The sequence below is a fragment of the Natator depressus genome, chromosome 3, assembly GCF_965152275.1.
Source record: "Natator depressus isolate rNatDep1 chromosome 3, rNatDep2.hap1, whole genome shotgun sequence".
NCBI classification, from domain to species: Eukaryota; Metazoa; Chordata; order Testudines; family Cheloniidae; genus Natator; species Natator depressus.
In genome coordinates, this window is record NC_134236.1 from 121447761 (window position 1) to 121468616 (window position 20856).

The window sequence follows — 20856 nt, forward strand, 5'->3', positions numbered from 1 at the left end:
CATTAGAGGAGGTTTTGGAACAAATTGATAAACTAAATGAATGTTGGGGGTTGTACTATTGGAGAAACACAGACATAAGAATGGCCATACTGGGTCAGATCAAAGGTCCATCTAGCTCAGTATCCTGTCTTCGGACCGTGGCCAGTGCCAGGTGCCTCAGAGGGAATGAATAGAACAGGTAATCATCAAGTAATTCATCCTCTGTTGCCCATTCCCAGCTTCTGTCAAACAAAGGCTAGAAACACCATCCCTGCCCCTCCTGGCTAATAGCCATTGATGGACCTATCCTCCATGAACTCTTTTTTGAATCCTGTTATAGTCTTGGCCTTCACAACAGCCTCTGGCAAGTAGTTCCACAGGTTGACTTCCCTTTGTTTGTTTTAAACCTGCTGCCTATTAATTTCTTGGCCTCATTATGTAGATCACAAGGTCAGTCCTCCCTGGATGGATGGCTTTTTGGACTAGGGGAGTAATAGAGGAAGAATTTCTCAATATTGTGCCTAATATTTTTTAAATGTTTGGGTTTTTCCAGCAGAACGTGGATTGAAAGGGTCATCCTCAGAAGAGACAAATTAGGGCAGACCAGGGTAAATTGAGAATGTGTCATGGTGTGATGGGCCTTGTGGGGTAGGGGGAAACAAAGGAACAAACCTCCTCTGATATAGAAGTATACAGAAGAGGGTCAACTGGGAAGTTTACAGGCTTTAAGAAGAGTAAACGAAATATTTAATGAATTAAATAGTAATATCCCAGTATCACAATGCAAATGCATAGTGATTTGGTGCCTTCCACCAGAGAAAAGGTAATGTAGTGTAGTGACTGTTTTGGAAAAATTGCTCATTTTAACATTAGAGTTTAAAGAAAGAGAACAATTCTGTCCTCTGCACCATTCAGATTTGTTGTGGGCTGTTTCTTCCCTGACTCATCAGAATGTGGGTTACCAGCAATATTCTCTAAGTTACGTTTTGAATAAATAAATAAATGAAATAAAAATCTGTAAAGAGGTATTAGATTTACAGGGTTACATTGTATCTTTAAGCTATGGTCTATCTTGGGGAGAGGATTAGCATGCAATGATGAGCAACAGATGTGCAGCAGTGGGAGCCTGACAGACAGAATTCCTTTGGTGGGGAACTTGGGAGCACACACCAAGAGCTCTTACACTTCAGCATCCCCATTGCTGGGGCTGGGCAGGCCAGCATAGCCTTGACCACAAACCCCTTTGAGAAGTGTGGCAAGGCCAGTAGCCCTGCCACTCCAGCAGTCCTTGAATATACAGAGCACAGTAGTGTTGATTGTGCCTAGCCCTGGTACAGGGGCACAAAGAAGGGGAAATTCTTTGTTCCATCTACCGTTTTGTGTACCCACTTGGGACCAGTCGCAATCTGGCCCATAATAGGAAAAGCTATGGGGATAGATATTTGAAGGGTTAGACTGGTGCCAACATTAATGTGTAGTGCTAGTGCTCAGGCTGAAGTTATACAGTAACTACGGTATGTTGTCATTTATTAAATAAGCCAAAATGAATGCATTTTTCTTCAAACATCCTTTAATTAAAATAAAGCATGACCTAATCCCCCAAATGCCCCTTTAATAGTCATCATCTCTGAGAAAGGGAGATGGCTCATTCTTCCAGGAGAATGACTGTGAGTCTAGTATCTACTTGTTCACAGAGAGTGGTCCACTCCATCTCTAAATCTAAGCTTGGGGATTTAAATATGTGGACCTTAAAATAAAAGATGTGCGGGGCCAGTTCTTCTTTTCCGGGGGGTGGATGGAATGAAAAGTTGGTGGACTGGTGGGAAGGGCACAGAAAGTGAAGTGCCATCTCTGAGGCATTGTCCCAAGCTTCTCATGACCTTGCAGAAATGCCCCAGCATTGCAGAGATTGGGCTCCACAGGGATTAGTGGGATCAGCCATTCTCCATGGCACCAATCCCTATCTGACCCCATAATCCACATGGATCAGGCAGCATTAATTCCTACAGAGCCTCTGCCATGGATGTTACTGCACAGCTGCAAAGACTTAGCCAGTGACTCCACAACTCCTCCTAGTCCCATGCTGCCAGGGGAAGTGGATGTCTGCCTAACAGTGCATGGAAGGGCAATCCCTTGACGTGGTGCTTTTTGATTCCAGGCGTCAAGGGATTTCCTTCTCCACTGATTATCAGGATCCACCATGTTAGGAAGCTGCTCTCCCTCCCTTTGTTGAGCCCCTCCTAACCTCTCCCACCTCACATGGCAAATGCCAGGAAGCCAACAGCTTCATTTCACAGAGTGTTCTGATTTCTGTGCTCTCCTTCCATTACCATCTCTGTCAAGGGGAGATCTAGCCTGTAGACATTAAAGAACAAAAACACTAAAAATGCACTAACAGTATAGGATTGTCCCCTATGGTAAATTTGTTTTGGCCCATTCAGTTCAAATGACCTTAGGATTTCCATGTATTCACTGGCGTGATTATTTCACAATACATTAGACTTGAATGGTAGGACACGTAAATAAATATTCAGCATACATTGTCCTTTGTTCAGTTTCATCCAGTTGTTCATAATCTCACTCTCTTGCAGCAATTTAAGCAATTCTTTTTCCTCCTTGGATTTTACATGCTCCAAATATTTATAGGTGGATAATTCTTCTGGCCCCCATCTCCACCACCCTTTCATGTTTAATCCATGTGCACAGATTTAGATCTTTGAATTTTTTTGTAAAATAAGTAATTTTTAAGGAAAAAAACTTCACCTAGTTAAACAAGTTGATGAGCAACAAAGCTGATTGGATGCTTGGTTCATGAACAGATAACATGGACAGCGAGTAGAATGACCTGATGGAAGTGGATTGGTCTTCACACCTATTAATAAGTCATGTTATTCAAGAAAGGGGTGAGTAGCTGAGAGGTTAAAAAAATCTCTAGATTAGAACAATGTGATTGGAGCAAAGAACACAATGTAATGACAGAGAGAAAAGACAAAAATAAGGTTTGCTATAAATAGACTTTTACCACAAAGAGCCAAAAACCAGAGTATGGAGATAAAGACTGACTAGTTCCCATCTATCCAGTATGAGCTGGACTTTTGTTGTTCTACTAAAAATCCCTCAGTCTTCTGCTGTTGTACTAAGATTGTTCCCTCTCTCTGTCTCTGTGTCAGGTTATGTATAGCCATTTCTTTATTCTTTTCCAGTTACCATTCTGAGGTTTCTTTTTGGAATGCCAGAAACAGGAATTTGCTGAGACCAAATTTCTGTTGATTTGTACACATACATATATAGTGCATGGAAGGGCAGTCCCTTGACGTGGTGCTTTTTGATTCCAGGCGTCAAGGGGTTTCCTTCTCCACTGATTATCAGGATCCACCATGTTAGGAAGCTGCATATATAGAGTGTGGCATTTCCCCCAGTTTGAAATTGATTGGCTAGGTCTCATTACATCAGGATTCTTAAGGCTATTTTAGACACCAGATTTTATTTATTGAAACATCCTCCTTCCTTCCTTTAGCTCAGCTCTTTAGCACAGAAGGAAGCTATTTGATGTTAGCAGGACAGTGGTGATGCTTGTGAATCATATTGTTATCTGTATGAAATCATGTGATTTTGCCATTTTTGTTCCATTAATTATTGTAATCTCCAGAAATTTCAAGGTCTCTCAGAACTAGAAATCAGGTAATACTCTAGAGAGAGCCCATAGAGGAGGCTTGATGGGAATATTCAATAACTCAATAGGCACCACATAAGCAATAAAATGGTACAGTATTAAATGGAAAAGACATACTAGACATTCTACAAATATGTTTACAATGTGTTAAGCTCTAAATAGTTAGGGAAACAAACAACTACTCATGAGTAAGCTTCAAAAGTTTCCACTCTGATATGGTTTAGATATTTTGTGCTTGCAACATTGGGCTGGAATCTTTCAACCACACCCTCTCCCGTGGTACTTTGACACTTTTGCTTCCAATCCAATCCAATGGAATTGAGGCATGCAAGTACAAGTGCAGAAATGGAAAAATCAATGAACGAAAATGCTAACCAAACTTTTCAAGCCTCGTGGTGGGGGCAATGTTGATTCACATCTGGCTGAGGAAGTTGCCATACTTGTTTTATGGAAACTGGTTCACCTCTCCCTAGAAACAACCCTAGTCTAATGTAGTGCCCATCTTTAAAAAAGGGAAGGAGGAGGATCCTGGGAACTACAGGACAGTCAGCCTCACCTCAGTCCCTGGAAAAATCATGGAGCAGGTCCTCAAGGAATCAATTCTGAAGCACTTAGAGGAGAGGAAAGTGATCAGGAACAGTCAGCATGGATTCACCAAGGGCAAGTCATGCCTGACTAATCTAATTGCCTTCTATGATGAGATAACTGACTCTGTGGATGAGGGGAAAGCAGTGGACGTGTTGTTCCTTGACTTTAGCAAAGCTTTTGACACGGTCTCCCACAGTATTCTTGCCAGCAAGTTAAAGAAGTATGGGCCGGATGAATGGACTAAAAGGTGGATAGAAAGTTGGCTAGATTGTCGGGCTCAAAGGGTAGTGATCAATGGCTCCATGTCTAGTTGGCAGCCGGTATCAAGTGGAGTGCCCCAAAGGTCGGTCCTCAGGCCGGTTTTGTTCAATATCTTCATAAATGGTCTGGAGAATGGTGTGGATTGCACCCTCAGCAAGTTTGCAGATGACACCAAACTGGGAGGAGAGGTAGATACACTGGCGGGTAGGGATATGATACAGAGGGACCTAGACAAATTAGAGGATTGGGCCAAAAGAAATCTGATGAGGTTCAAGAAGGACAAGTGCAGAGTCCTGCACTTAGGACGGAAGAATCCCATGCACCGCTACAGACTAGGGACCGAATGGCTCGGCAGCAGTTCTGCAGAAAAGGACCTAGGGGTTACAGTGGACGAGAAGCTGGATATGAGTCAACAGTGTGCCATTGTTGCCAAGAAGGCTAATGGCATTTTGGGATGTATAAGTAGGGGCATTGCCAGCAGATTGAGGGACGTGATCGTTCCCCTCTATTTGACATTCGTGAGGCCTCATCTGGAGTACTGTGTCCAGTTTTGGGCCCCACACTACAAGAAGGATGTGGAAAAACTGGAAAGCGTCCAGCGGAGGGCAACAAAAATTATTAGGGGACTGGAACACATGACTTATGAGGAAAGGCTGAGGGAACTGGGATTGTTTAGTCTGCAGAAGAGAAGAATGAGGGGGGATTTGATAGCTGCTTTCAACTACCTGAAAGGGGGTTCGAAAGAGGATGGATCTAGACTGTTCTCAGTGGTAGCTGATGGCAGAACAAGGAGTAATGGTTTCAAGTTGCAGTGGGGGAGGTTTAGGTTGGATATTAGGAAAAACTTTTTCACTAGGAGGGTGGTGAAACACTGGAATGTGTTACCTAGGGAGGTGGTGGAATCTCCTTCCTTTAGACGTTTTTAAGGTCAGGCTTGACAAAGCCCTGGCTGGGATGATTTAGTGGGGGATTGGTCCTGCTTTGAGCAGGGGGTTGGGCTAGATATTCTATGATTCTAGTAACTGCATTATGTGCAATGTTCTAGAATATCCAGTTGAATCTTGATTATCCCAACTCCAGATGACCGAAACTCCTGGTTAGCCAACACCCAAGTCATGTGCCCTTGGTTTGCTGCACAGCTGTCTGAAGAGGAAGGTAGGGAGTAGGGCTGCCTCTCCTTTGGTTTTCTCAAAGCTGATAGGTTACAGGCAAGATTTAAGAGAGGCGCTCAAAAGAGCTCTCCTCTTCTCCCCTTCCTGCTCCTCTTCTGTCATTGGCCTTGGGAAGGTAGCAAACTCTGGCAATTCCTGTTCCTGTGTCAGCTAGCTCGCTCCCATGTTTAACCAAAACCCTGATTAGCCATAGCTTTCAGGTATCCCTAAGACTGTGGGATAAGCAAAGTTCTACACCAACTGAGTTAAGTAAAAATGACAGTGGGAGCAGGAGGGAAGTGGCAGTCTGTGCCTATGACTACCCAGCGGCCACGGGCAGTAAATTAGCTGGAGGAGCAGCCATGGGGGCAGGGCCTTGCTGTATCCCAACCCTAGCCCCAAGATGGGAGATGGATTCCACCCCATACCTCATGCATTTCACCTGCATCAAGCCCAGGTTATAGGGTTTTATGCAGGGGAAGCAAATTTCATCCTATAGGACATGGTTACTGTTCTCTTCTTTTTCCCTCCTCTAGGTTCTGCTTCTTTACTCCCTTCTGTTTTTCTTTTTCCTCTCTGCTGTTCCACTCCTGCTTTTCCCTCCCTCTTTTGGCTTTTCTCTCCCACTTCCCTAAATGTTCCTCTCCTGTTTTCAGCTGCCGTCCTAGCAATGAGCACAGATCCCCCTGATTCTTGTACTCAGAGGTTCCTAGTGTTCACATTTATTTATGTCTGTACTTGGAAACATGGGGATAAAAATAGCCTAATGGCCATGGAAAAGTTATAGAGGAAAATATAGTGCAGTGTAGTGCTTTTTCTTGTGACCAAAAGGTGGAAACCCCGTGGATGGAAAGGAACATTTCCCGTGTCTCAGAGTTAGCTACAATTTGTTAGATTGACCCTGAGGCATGGGAAATGTGCCATTCCATTGAGTGGTGTTGCCACCTTTTGGAAAAGAGAGAAAAAGGCAGGAAGAAAAATGGAGCAAGATCAAAGTTAAAAATGAAAGCAGAAGATGGAAGGAAGAAGACAAATGAACAAAAATGTAGAGAAAGCAAGAGACAGAACATGGGACTTGCCAGACTGGGTCAGATGGAAGCCCATCGAAGCCATTATCCTATCTCTGAGACTGGCCAGACCAGGTACTTCAAGGGAAGGCGTAAGAAATCCAGCAATAGGTAGATGAGGGATAATCTGGATCCGTACACTCATCCTCACCCCTAATAGATTCTGGTTTAACGCTGGTGCATGAAGTTTTATATCTCTTCAAAACTGGTTTGTTGGCATTAACAATCATAACTCCGCATATTCTCATTAGCTTGGTAAATGTCTAGTGTCCCTAGGATCAGCATCAAGGTGGGTGCAACATGCTGCAGTCATGTTCCTGTGCTTTTAAAAATATTTTGGTGGCAGCAAGAGAAACTGAAAGGAGAACCAAATAATCATAAATTATACTTTAACACGACAATTTTAATGCAGAAAATGTGGACTAGTATTATTACTGGTTATATAGAGTTGAAAGTGAGTTCAGTGCTTAACAGGCCTATAGGAAACAAGGGGCCTGAAACTTGTCTTATCATTTAAACATGTGCAAAGTGCCGGCAAGTCAGAATTCTCCATTTGTTTATATCAGTAGTAGATCTCTGGCAGAGGTGTAAATAGCAACCCAGAGTACAGAGCAATGGAGCCTCAGGCCTATAGTTTTTGGTCAGGAGGAATTTACAATCTAAATAACAATTTTATTTATTCAGGCCAGATAGTTTCACAATATAAATGATTATGCAGATTGGGTGATGCCCTTAGGCTTCTGGGAACTGAACAATGCAACCCTCCCTCATCCCCGTGCTAGGCTGCACTGTACAGGCAATTGTTATCTTGCTGGGATGTAGCAATGGGGTGAAAATATTTCAGGATACAAGAAGAACGGTTGTAAATCTAAATCGATCATCTGTGCTATCAGCTGCACAGTGGCATTAGATGGCACACAGTGTGTTTGATCTGTGCATGAAATGCTCCCACAGACAGTTTGCTGGAACAATATAGTTTTCCTCCTGCCTCTTAACTGGCTGTGACATTTGGGTTCCTAAAGGGAGTTGCAAACACTGCAATACTCATGTTTGCAATTCGTGATTCTGAATATGCCCCCTTTCATCACTGCTGCTGTCACTCTTCCTCCCCTTCTACGGCTGCCACACCTCTCCTTCCCCTCCCCCTTTGCTTTTCCCTGGCCCATGCCGTCCCTTTCCCTCCCCCTTTGCTTTTCCCTGGCCCACGCTGTCCCTTCCCCTCCCCCTTTGTTTACCCCTCAGCCCATTTTTTATCTCTCTATCTCGCCCTCACCTTGGCTACTTCCTTCCAGATATCAAAGAGCATAAGTTTGTGCTGTGTGTGTGCGATTAATGTCCTGAAATACTGGTTTGACTCGGGACCAGCACCAGCCCTAAGACCATTTCAGAGAACTGGAAGACGTAAGGTCACTATAAATGCTCGGGATTTTCTGGTTCTGGGCAGTGTTTCCGTTCATGTGTATCCGGCAAAGAAGTTTTCCAGGGGACACTACGTGTAGCCTGAATTAGCCTTCCAGTTCTGGATACAGTTGAAAACCCCGAACAAATCCCAAATGAAAATGAGTTTTGAGGTCTCACAAGCACTCCACGACAGCATCCCAGACCTGAATTAGAAGGGGTGGGTTCAGTGTTCACCTGGAAAGGCAGAGTTGTGCCAGGGAGCTTGCCCAGTGCCTGCCATTGCTATGGCTACCTCTACACTTGGAGCTGGGGGCGGGGGGTGATGCCCAGCTCGCGTAGACATATGCACCCCAACTGGCGCTCTCAAAACAGCAGTGTGTAGCCACGGCAGCATAGGCAGCAGCAAGCAGCATCATGGAGTAGCTGCCCCGAGTACAACCTGCCTGCAGCCCAAGGGCACATACATGGGGCAGTTAGCTGCTGACACTGCCTACGCCACTGCAGCGATGCTATTGTTTTCAGTGCACTAGCTCAGTGGCGGATTTAGAGTTAGTGGGGCCCTGTGCTCCGCTTCATTTTTGCCCCTGCCCCCCATCCCCTCGGGACCCAGTCTCTCTTATCTCCCCCATCCCTGTTTTTCATTCTTTTTTTCTTCATATTATAAGTGATAGGAAGTAAATGAAAATAAAGTGAGGTACCTTGATTGTTTTTGGAGTCTAACATTTATTTTCACAGACCACATGAAAATCTCGGCAGACCACTTAATGATCTTTCCAAATATTGTTTGTACCATTTGTGAAGTGCTTTGGATTAGAGCGCTTTATAAAAAAAAAAAAAAAAAAAAGTACATTGGGGTGCGGGGTCTGGCCAGGAGTTAGGATGTGGGAGGAGGCTCAGGGTTGGGGTGTGGGGTCTGGGAGGGAATTAGGGTGCAGGAGCGGGTTGGGGTGTGGGGTCTCGCCAGGAGTTAGGATGTGGGAGGAGGCTCAGGGGCTGGGGCAGAGAGTTGGGGTGCAGAGCTCTTACCTGGGGCTGCTTCTGTTTGGTGCAAGGGGTGCAGGTGGGGATGGGGGGGATGCAGGAGCTCCCGTTTGGTGCTCAGGGCGGGGTTGAGGATGGGGGTGTGCAGGAGTCAGGGCAGAGGGTGTCTGGGGGGGCTGGGTGTCTGGGGGGTGTGCAGGAAGCAGGGAGGTTGGGGGCTAGCGGTGTGTGTGAGGGGGTGCAGGAGTGAGGGCTGGCGGTGTGGAGGGTGGGCCGGGTATGTGAGGGCCATCCCAGCCCCCTGCCCTGAGCCGCTCCTGTTCGGGGGTGTGTGTGCGTAGGGGGCAGTGTGTGGGGAGCTCGGGGCTGGGACGGTCCCAGTCGAGGCCGCTGGGTTACCTTACCTGGCTGTCTGGTGGGTGCATCCCTGCCCCGCCGCTGCTCCTGTTCACTCCCAAAGGGAGTTGTGGTGGCAGCAGCATATGAGAGCTGAGACCCCGTGGCCTGCCGCTCCCTTCCCCTGGCTTTTTTTCCAGGGGCCACCAGCAGCAGGGCACACCAGGGACTGCACCTGTGCTTCCCGGCGTCCAGAGAAGCAGGGCAGCAGGACAGGCGCAGACGGATGCCCCACCAGAGGAACACGCATGCCTCCCCTGCAGCATGCCCCCAGCCAGCCCCTCACCTGCCTGTCTCACCTGGCTGCCTGCTGTGACTGCAGCAGGAGCCCTGGGAACCAGCAGGAGCCCGGCTTACCGGCTGGGAGAGCACACCACATGCCACACCTCCAGCACGGCTCTTAAACGGCTCCCTCCCTGCTCTCCCGCAGGTTCTGTCCCCGCAGCGGTCCCCCCCCGGCGGCACTGTTGGATGCTGCTGGGCTGCCTGGCCCTGGGGCCCCCTGTAGTTGGGGGGGCCCTGTGCCAGGGCACTGTATGTTTCATAGTAAATCCACCTCTGCACTAGCTCTAGGAGAGCTAGTATGAGTATATCCACACAAGCTGGGACTCACGTCCCTAGCTCCAAATGTAGCTGTAACCTTTGATTCATTCTAGTCAGTGCTTTTCTTCCCCTACTTTCCCCTAAACAAAAATAACGCATACGTTTCTGGTTTTAAATTGGAGCTGTTCGGAGCTGTAAATGCTATTTCAGAGCTTCATTTCTTCACCCCTTTTTAAGAAGTTCTGAGCACCAGGGGTGGGGAAGGATTATTATCCCAGGTTTTAGAAAGTGGCCCAAACCAAAACCCTGGGTCCATACACCTCCCAAACTTTGCATCTAGGTATGAACTTTGCAGCTGAGCATCTCTCTACTTTATTTTATGGGAAAGGAAACCATGGCACACCTGGATTGAGCTGTTTGAATTAGTCAGTCAGTGGTAGAGCTAGGAATAAAAGTCAGTGAGCCTGATTCCCCGTCCTGTCCTTAAGCCACTGGAAGAGAGACCCAGACCTTATATTTACCTGTTAGGTGTGACTTTGGAGAGGGGCTCTTTGACTACATGTGTCTCCATTACAAAATTAAGCTAGTTCGGGTGGCCTTATTTTCCCCTCTGACTGCATCCCTATCCCCTTCTTTTACTTGGCACAGCAAGGATTTCCCTCTTTCTCTGGACCAGTTAGATCAGCTTTATACAGTGATGAATGTTCCAGAAGCAAATACACTCCTCAGCACCAGCATTACTAGCCAATAAATTCTTCCAAAACAATCTCCCAGAAATCAAATGTCAGTTTGAAACTTGGATATCCAAATTAACGTTGGAGTTCCAGGAAAACCTGAGGTAATCTAAGAATCGCTTGTTCTAGAACACTACTAATGCACACTGCCTGCATCTGTAATTTGATTATTTTAAATTCCTTTATCAACACTGAATATCACAACACCCAGTGGTGTAAGCAAGTATTAATACACCATTTTTAGATGGCTAAATGGAAGTCTAGAGAGATATTAAGGAACTGTGATCACTTGGGCCTCATCTACACTAGAGTATTGAACCGATTATATTTAACCAGGTAGAGAACAAATGGTTCAGTGCATCCTCACTGAAATGTGAAGAATACCTGCAAGTTTGCCCTGTGTCCTCACTAGCACTAAACCTTTTCAGTGTCCTCCAGGTTCTTACCCAACAGTTCATGGCAGTGCATTCTGGGAGATTGCAGTAAGGCACTGAAACGATGGAGGCTGGAAGAACTGATGTTCCAATTTGGAGCACTTTCATTTGTGGAAGAGAGGTGTTTCACAATTGTTTGAGGGGGAAAAAATGTCACTTTGAATGGTAAATTTCTCTGGTATAGACAAGACCATAAGGAGTGATTAATAGGACAGACAAATGAGTTTTGACTCCCAGGCCTGTACCCCAACCACTAGACTGCATTTTCTCCCTTTGCTCTCACCACATATCTCCAATTCAAGACAATTTTTTGAGTTAATGGGCTGGATCCGAGCTACCTCCACTGACGAATTAAAAGTTGGCAAATTCAAAACTGATCAAAGGAAGTATTTTTTCAGACAACACGTGATTAGACTAGAGAACCAAACTCATTTCGCCATGAAGTCATCAAAGTCAAAAACTTAGCAAGAATCAAAAAGGGATAAGGTTAACAAGAATAGCCAGAGTTGTCATAGTTGATGGGAACAAAGGTTTTAGAAGGTGTTGTGTCTTGTGCTCTCTATACAACATATGTAATATAAAGGAACCTTATGGACAAGGTGATGTCCAAATAGCCATGTTTACTAATCATATATAACCTGTACCACCTGGCTACCCACACACACTGCTGCTCTGGCAGAGTTCTGGTGGAACACAGAAGACAGTGAGGGCACTAGTGGGCTCACAAAATATTTAGCAGGATGTTACCCTATTCCCATACACTACAGAAGGGATATTAAACCTCATGCTTCAGGCCTTAAGCCAATCTCTAACAGAGATCAGAAGGAAATATTATGTCGAGGGGAAATTACCCCACATCTAACTACTGTGCGGTGCTTACACCCTCCTCTGAAATGTCTGGTGCTTCCCATTGTCAGAGACAGGATACTGGACTAGATGGACTGTTGGTCTGATCCAGTATGGAAATTCCTTTGGTCTTATGTTCCTAATTCCAGTGATTTTCACCAGCTGACGATCTGCCCCAATATGTCTATTTTCCATGTGTTCCCTTTATCTGCAGTATTATTGTAATATAAATTAAGCCCATTTGTCTCGTATGGTAATTTGACCCGTTGGTACTTCTGATTGCTGCTGTTCCCACTGAAAATTATTATTCTTGGTTATTATGGTCCGAGACAAAATGGCTACTAAATTTCACAGCACAAAGTCTCACCTTAGAAAATACATTGTTGGTCATCCCTCTGTACAGGAGTGAGACAAACTCCCTTTACTGGTGGGTCTAGTGTAGGGCTGGGTGAAATTTTTCAGTTGAAACTTTCTCCCGGAGAAAATGCAGCTTCAGAGACATCAAAACATATTGCAAATTCATGTCAATGTCTCCTAAAAAATCCCCAAATTGAAACGTCTTGTTTTGATGTTTTCTAAATGAAATGTTTTGATATTCAGTTTCCAAATTTCCTTTCATTTTATTTGAAAAAATATGTAAAAATGGGTGAGAACAAAAATGATTTGGTGAAAAGAAATGTTTTGTTCAACCACAAGCAATTTTTTTGCCTCTCTGATTTGCTGAAAATGTTTCTGTTTGACCCAAAGTGATTTATTTTTCAAAACTGCGGGCAACTGAAAAAGCTGTTACATGCCCGGCTCTAGTTTAGTGCAGTTACAGAGTCTGCCTACATTTCTTGGTTTTACCATCCAACTTTTGGCTTGACTAGGTCAACTGGGGGACTCAAGTGATGATATCTCAAAGTTATGTGTTGGGACCTGTATCCATGTGGATGGGACCTGAGCTTGCCAACCGAACACAAGCATTGTTCTGTAACAAATTCCAGATGCAGGATCTAGTTGACAAAAGGGATGATGGTTAGAAGGAATGTTTTGTCTTTTAGAGTCCTCAGATTTTTTTTTTAATCTGACAGTTGGTGGGGCTTTATCAAACATAGTCTTTTCATTTCATATTTGAGTGGTCATATTTTAAATGCAGATTTTATCACAAAGGCGTGAAACTATAAAAGGCTTGGAATTTGGGTTGAATTCAGCTAAACGTGGCCCTCTCAGCCACTGATTATCCTGAGAAAAGGTCTCCTCCCCAGTCATTGAGATTTTCAGGGATAAGCCCTCTTTCTTTTGGACTCTTTAGTTTTATTGGCTTCACAGATAACTCTGGCGGCAAAAAAACCCACCCACTTTTGTCTGTAACTGTCCAGAAGACTGCGCCACACCACGTCAGACACAGACCTGCCTGCAGTGAGCCATGCATTCATGACCTCCAGGTTTCATTATTTTGCAACTCATTATATCTAGGACTGAAACCACACACCCTATAAGAGCTCAGCCTGATACAAAAGCTTATCTGCTTAGCAACACAAGTCATGAGCACATCACCTCAGATCTCTGCTCCCTCCCTGGGCACCATTTCAAGTTGTCTGTCCTGATATTCAAAGCCCTCCATGGGATTGGACCTAGCTACCTGAAAGGTTGCTTCTATCTCCACAACCATAACATTCCATCAACGACAACCATAGCCAGTAAGAGACGGGTAATTGCCAGAGACAGAACTGCCCTGGGAACTGGACCTCCACTTATTCCTGTAAAGAGATAAGAGTGGCCACAAATCTCACCTCTTTCAGAATTTTAAATGCAAAACCCATTATTGCTGTGGCTTAGATTGCCCTCTGGAAGTGCCACCCACCCCTAGCCCACCTTGATCTCTGGCCCCCACAAGTCCCTGGCCCCCAAGCAAACTTATCAACTAACTAAATGTATAGCTCCTCTGGGAAAGGAGAGAGCAGGGGATGCTCAGATACTAAGATGAATGAGACCATATAAAAACCTACATAAATAGGTCAAAGCACAGATAGACCTATTTTTAAAAGGCACTCCTACATTTTGGGCATGACAACCTTTCTTTAATGATAACATAGAGAGGAAATAGCCGTTCCAATAAAAGCTGCACACATGGTTCAATAGCACTTTGGATGAGTGCTAGACCGTGGCTGCAGAAATAACTCCTGTGTGCTGGAGGGGAGACTTCAGAGCTTTTTCTGAACATTTCTGTCACTGCCACCCAGAACGCTGACAACATCGCTCATTGCTACTTTTGCAGCAGCTTCCTCTCTGTTATGTTTTTATTTAACACACTGCATTTTTCTGGGACCCCTTTGTAAGGACAAGAGCAGGACGCCCCTGCCTGCAGAGCTGGTGTTTACTGCACGTCTGTCCCTAAAGAGTTAATTGTTTTTATTGCATAATCTGTTTAAGATTCTGGATAGATAGGAAACGCACGCCCCTTCTCTCTTACGGTATGTTTGCTCACTTTATATTGCTCTCCTACACTGCTGTGTGTAAGCCTCACGCCACTTGACATACTGTAATGCTCTGGGTGGGTCTATGGAACTTTGCTCTGTTCCAAAGCTGCTTATGCTACCGTGGTTGTGTGTGTGTGTGTGGGGAGAGGGAGAGGGAGCGAGACAGTCCACACAGATACGTCTACAGGAAGCACCAGCACTAGTTACAAAGTTTGAAAGCTGTTGACTCTGCCATCTCTTGGATCCCTCCGAGTTGAAAACCTACTGCACACAATGCCGTCTTTTGATGAGGTTTTAAAAGAAGCTGGGGAATTTGGAAGGTACCAAAAGAGGGTCTTTTTCCTCCTGTGCCAGACAGGCATAACTTTTTCTTTTCTATTTGTTGGAGTGGTCTTTCTTGGGCACGCACCAGAGCACTATTGGTGCAGGATCCCTGGTGCAGCTGAATTAAGTGAGAGATGTGGATGGACCCTTGAAGAGGAACAAAATTATACTGTGCCAGCTCCGAACCTGGTGAACAGGTTTTCCAGTGGCCAGTGTGAGAGGTTTGACATAGAGTGGAATAACACCTCTGTGAGCTGTGTCAACCCACTGTCCCACTTTACTAATCGCAGCCTGGGCAACGTGGCGCTTACTCCATGCCAGGATGGCTGGGTATATAAACAATCCCACTCAACGATCATCAGTGAGGTAAGGGAAATCAACATTTTCCAATCAGTGTTTTCATTGTCAGAGCAGGATTGTAAAATAAAAATTGATTGCTAGAGCAATACATATGGAGTATAGATATTTTTAATGGGACAAGAATAAAGTTTTCATCAGTTTCTCTGACAGTTACAAATGAATCAGGATATTGAGTATTTTCAAGCAGCAATGCCAGCCTTTTAGGAATGGGTGAGCTAATCTGAAAGATCCCTAGTATTGACTCTCTGAAGCAGATGAACTCAAATGGGGATGCTGCTTTCTTGCTGTTGTAATGCTGGACTAAAATAAACAAAGAGTAATGTCATTGCAACTGAGGCATTAGAGTGGTCATTAAGGGCAGGTCCTTGGCTGGTATAAATCAATTTTGTTTAATTAACTGCTGATTTATGCCAGCTCATGATCTGGCCAGTTATATAGACATTATATAATTTATTTTAGTAAACATCTAGACTTACTAGTAATAAATAATTAGTGTCTAACCACTTCTGTGTGTCCCTAACCTTGATAAGAAAATAGAATTATATTGGTTGTCATTAAAAAGTCATATTTTGCCAACAGTTACCACTCTCTGGTATCCGAAATACCAGAGTTATTTCCTGAGGAATGGAAAACTGCAGTTCCTCTGTTACTCCATTTGTGGTAAGTGTTGGCAAATACAGTTATTCTCTATTGGGCTGCGAAAGGACAACCAATAAGTTGTGCTAGGAGATCTTGATTATAGACATGTAGTTGGTGCAATGCAATGTGACTCTAATCCATAGACTCAGCACTAGAGATGTGTGTGTGTGTGTAAATAACTGTGATAACTGTAGTGCTCAGAAACACCATAACCAAAACACATTTAAATAAATTAGGTATGTAATCTTCATGAAGTGTTGCATACTGTATCAAAACCACCGTACGATTTGATGACTGTGCCCATGGTCCTGCTATCTTCCCATTATTATTTATTTGTATGTCATGACCAGGACCTGGTCAGTCAATCCTAGTGGTTGGAGCAGAAGTCAGGGCAAGTTGGGTACCAGGAGGTCAGATCCAGGATAGACCAGAGGGCAAACTGAGAGTCTAGCGTCAGGAGGCAGGCCAAGTCAGATACCAGGTCAGAGTGCTAGATAGGCCAGAGGACAAAAGCAAGAGTCTGGCGTCAGAAGGCAGACCAACTCAGGTACTGCAAGGTCAGAGTACGCAACAGGTCAGAGGGAAAACCAAGAGTTAGGAGGCAGGCAGGATCAGAAGCTGGAGTTTAGGATCTCTCACAAGCAGGGTCTGGAGCAGAGACAGGCAGGCAGTCTATGTTGTTGCTCAGACAGCTCCCTTTCATGGGTTCCTGGTTTATATACTGGTATCAGCCAATCAGGGGGCTTTCTGAAGCTGCCACTCCAGTCCTGGTGGTTGGTACTTCCTGCTGATCCCAGTCTCACAGGGTCTTCCCATGGGAGCCCAGCCTAAGCCTCCCATGGTAATGTGGAGGCATCAGCAGCCCTAAACCCCCACAGTTCCAGCCCTGCAGGTTCTCACATTGTGATCAGGACCCCCTTGTGCTAGGTGCTGTACAAAGAGACAGTCTCTAACACAAAGAGTTTATAGTCTCATCCGCCTTCCCTCAGCCAGTCCTGTCATCAGTTGTTCTATTTTGTCTCTTCTTAGATTATGACATCTTCAGGGAAGGAAACTTTCCTTATACACATTCCGTAAAGAGCCTAGAACAGGGGTGGGCTAACTTTTTGGCCTGAGGGCCACATCAGGGTATGGAAATTGTATGGTGGGCCATGAATGCTCATGAAATTGGGCATAGGGGTGAGGGAGAGGGTGCAGGCTCCGACTGGGGGTGCGGACTCTGGGGTGGGGCCAGAAATGAGGAGTTCAGGGTGCAGGAGGAGGCTCTGGGTTGGGGTGCGGGGGAGGTGAGAGCTCCGGGGTGGGGCTGGGGATGAGGGGTTTGGGGTGCAGGAGGGGGCTCCAGGCTGGTACCAAGGGGTTCAGAGGGCAGGAAGGGAATCAGGGATGGGGCATGGGAGGGGTGAGGGCTTTGGCTGGGGGTGCAGGCTCTGGGGTGGGGCCAGGGATGAGGGGTTTGGAGTACAAGAGGGGGCTCTTGGATGGGACCATTGTGTTCAAGGGTGCAGGCTCCAGGTGGCACTTAGCGCAAGCAGCTCCCGGAAGCATGTCCCTGCTCTGGCTTCAAGGCGCGGCCTGGTGGCTCTGGATGCTTCCCCGTCTGCAGGCGCCACCCCTGCATCTCCCATTGGCCAGGAACTGCAGCCAATGAGAGCTGCAGGGGTGGCGCCTGCAGATGGACAGCCCGCAGAGCCGCTTGGCCACACCGCTGCATACTATGTAGGAGCTAGAAGGGGGTCATGCCAGTGGCTTCCTGGGAGCTGCGCGGAGCGGGGCAAGCCTCCAACCCCACTCCCTGGCAGGGGCTGAGGGCTGGATTAAATGGTCTGAAAGGCCGGATGTGGCCTGCGGGCCGTAGTTTGCCCACCCCGGCCTAGAACATTGTATGCCCTGAATAAATGTTAAATAAGAGCAACTGAGTGGCCTGGAGATTGGTAAGCATCCACCATAGAATCATAGCTGGTTCGGGTTAGAAATAACTGAAACTCAGAATAAGCTGATGAGTGCAAGCTGTCTGAAATGTGTCAGTAGATAAGAATCCACACCTCAAAAAACATTAATCACAGTCTTCACTGAGCAGGTTCGTTTGCCATCTCAGCAATGGATTGAATGGGCAAGGAAAATTAAATATGTTCAGATTCCTAGGAGTGGCTATTCCAGGTGAGGGTTGAACCTCACTGGCAGGGGAAACTTGCACTGCTGCCTATGTCATACTTGTCCTGGAGATGTACAGAGAATTTCCACCTCCAGGGGCTTTCAGTCCAGAATCTTTCATGAAGTATCGTTTAACTGACATTATTTTTAAAATGAAAATTAGGAGTGTGTGTGTTGGGTGTGGGGGGGAACGGGCGGGGGGTTACTTTTTTGTCCATGTTTTTTCAGCTGTTGACCCTGATGACTGCTGAAAGTGGGTGAGCAAAACAGCAATGTAAAGCTTCACTCAGAGTCCATTTACAACAGCAGTAGGTAAAAGATTATTCTGTATCTGATGCAACCAGTATGATTTTGCATCAGCAGCAAGAAAAAAAACTCCCTGCTCGCTCGCTGATGCATGGAGAAAATGAAACTTGTGGGTGGTCAGAGCAAGTAGTGGGAGCTGAAGTTCAAAGTTCTGTTGGCAAACATCTTCAGCCTGTACCACATTCACCTGTGTGTTCAGCAGCACTCATGTAAGTGAAAAGCGGGCCTACAGGGAAAAGGAAGGTGACCAAGGAAATGGTGAATGGGAACCTTATGGAAATGCTCCAGGTGCATGTGAACAAGCTGCTGAAAACCAGCCAAATTAGATGTGTGGTTTTGATTTTCACCACCGTTGCCTGGGAAATCCCCTACCAAAAATAATAAGAAGAAGGGGGTTGGATAGCCCACATAAGGTCAGGGGAGCGAAGGCCAGTGGACAAGAGTGCTCTTACTGAGTAATGAGGAAATTTTCAAAGGCATGAAGGCTGTTAGGCATCCAACTCCCATTGGACATGACTGGAAGTTGGGCACCTAATTGTCCTTTATGCCTTTGAAAATCTACCCCCTAAGCCTCTGAATATTATTCTGTAAAATAACAGGCTCACGTACAAAGCCTAAAGACAAGGACATAAGAATAGTAATAGGCTAGAGTGGCTAGAGTGCCACCATATCCTTCTTTCCCAGGTGAACATATGGTATAACATAAATATAACACACTTAGGGTTAACTTAGTCTTCCCTTTCTAAATTAGGACTTCCATAAAATTTAGATGAGAAGCCAAGTTAGACATAGTACTGTCCTATCTAATTTGACCATTGAAACAGCTACCCCTTTTCTAATGTGCCTGCTCTTTTTAAACCCTTCATTTTTATATAGATGAACTGTTGTTTTTGTACTGTGTTTAAACATGTGTTATTTCATATCTGATTAAGTTTACCGAGAACACGACCAGGGAGACTAAATCAAAAGGATGATTTAACGTAGTAATCTGAAAAGCAGATGTTAGTGGGAGGGAGAAACTTGAAAAGCAGCAATGCTGAAAGAAAGTTGCAGGGGGCTATAGTAGACAGCAGATTAGGCACAAGTTTGCAATGTGATTCAGTAGCTAAAAGACAAATGCAAACATGGGCTGCTATGCAAAGATGTCATGCCACAGAACAGGAGTGTAACAGTTTCACTCTATCCAGTTCTTATGCAATCACACCTGAAATGCTGCATTCAGTTCTGAGCACCTCATTACCAGAGAGAGAAAAATGATCAGAGGACAGGAGGGATTAATTTGTGAGGAATTATTAATGAAATATGCTGGGTGAGTTTCTCATCTTTGTTCTGATCCCTTCACACTGCTCCGGTGGTGCAAAAGGGTCTGGATCTCTCCGTGGGGAACACTTGAATGTGGTGTCACTTTCTATTATTTTATGTCTAGTTCATTTGTTAAACTGTTTCGAAATAGTTCCACAGGCAGCTTCAGTTACAGAAACCATGAAGTAAAAGTAATTGTTCGGTTTGATGGGAACTCCGGAGCTGGCGTATGAGCAGCACCTGAAGTGCCTAATGCCCATTCCATGGTAGCTGGATTAATTAATTTACACGTAGGGTAGGTGGCTGGAAGTGGGTCCTTTCACAATGAGGTGTTTTGAGGAGGAGGAGGAGAACAGAATCCACTATAATGTCCATTATGGACAACACTTGGCAACTCTATTTACCTTCTTCAGGCCTTCATGATAGGTGAAATAGCAAAACCTAAGATTCATTTATAAAACATTCTTTGTATCTTATGGAGGTACAACAGCAAGTCCTCTTTCTCCTTGCCACTGCAAATTGAAATTTTGCACATTGTACCAGGATGGGTCATGATCCTACAGCTTTGGGTCATGCTTTTCCTTGCAGGCACCTAAAATCAGAGAGAGTTGCCTTACAAAAGGCAAACCCGTTAACTCTCAGTACATAATGCAGCTAGAGCCCTTTAGCTCCCTGATCCTGAGGTGGAATAAAGCTAGACAGAGTAGTAATCAGAATGATTTTAAGATGCAGATTGCAGCAAATGCACCGAAATCAGTTTTGACTTTATTTGTAAAACCTCACAGTAATTCCACAAATGTAATTAAGTTTCCTTGTTTAAGAGAACACACAATGCTCAATGAAATTAAGTATTTGGGAAATACCCCAAAAATAAAATCAAATATTGTTTCCACTTATTTTTATTGAGCTTTTGTTACTCCTCATGAACCCGGAAAAAGAAACTAGTTGCGTCAGCAGCAGGTTTGGAATCAAATGGATTGTCAGATTTTGCTGGGAAAGGGAGCCATAGAGGAGGTACTGATCTTGGCCAAAATTCATCCCCCATTAATGCCAGATGATATCAGCATAAATAATGCGGGGGTCCAGACTGCATTTTCTTAGGAATGGGAGTGGAGTCTCTAAAAGCCACTTCCGCAAATGAGTGGCGCAGGCTGAAAAGAGGATGTGGCTAGGGTGCGAGAGGGTGCACTGATTCAGCAGCTCCGTACGGTAGACCAGCAATCGGAAAGAAAAAAAAAAGCTGAGCCTAGATAAT

General features: G+C 45.1%; 1 protein-coding gene across 2 annotated transcripts in view; it reads left to right on the top strand.

Annotated features, from left to right (window-relative positions):
• The first annotated feature begins 14501 nt into the window (after positions 1-14501).
• The window catches only part of SLC22A3 (solute carrier family 22 member 3), a 46230-nt gene continuing 39875 nt past the window's right edge, over positions 14502-20856 (top strand). The window contains exon 1 of one of the 2 annotated variants that reach the window (XM_074948722.1): positions 14502-15206. In XM_074948722.1, the coding sequence (XP_074804823.1) occupies positions 14790-15206 (417 nt within the window). In that variant the 5' untranslated portion in view covers positions 14502-14789. The remainder of the gene's footprint in view (positions 15207-20856) is intronic. The other variant, XM_074948721.1, reaches the window with a different exon arrangement.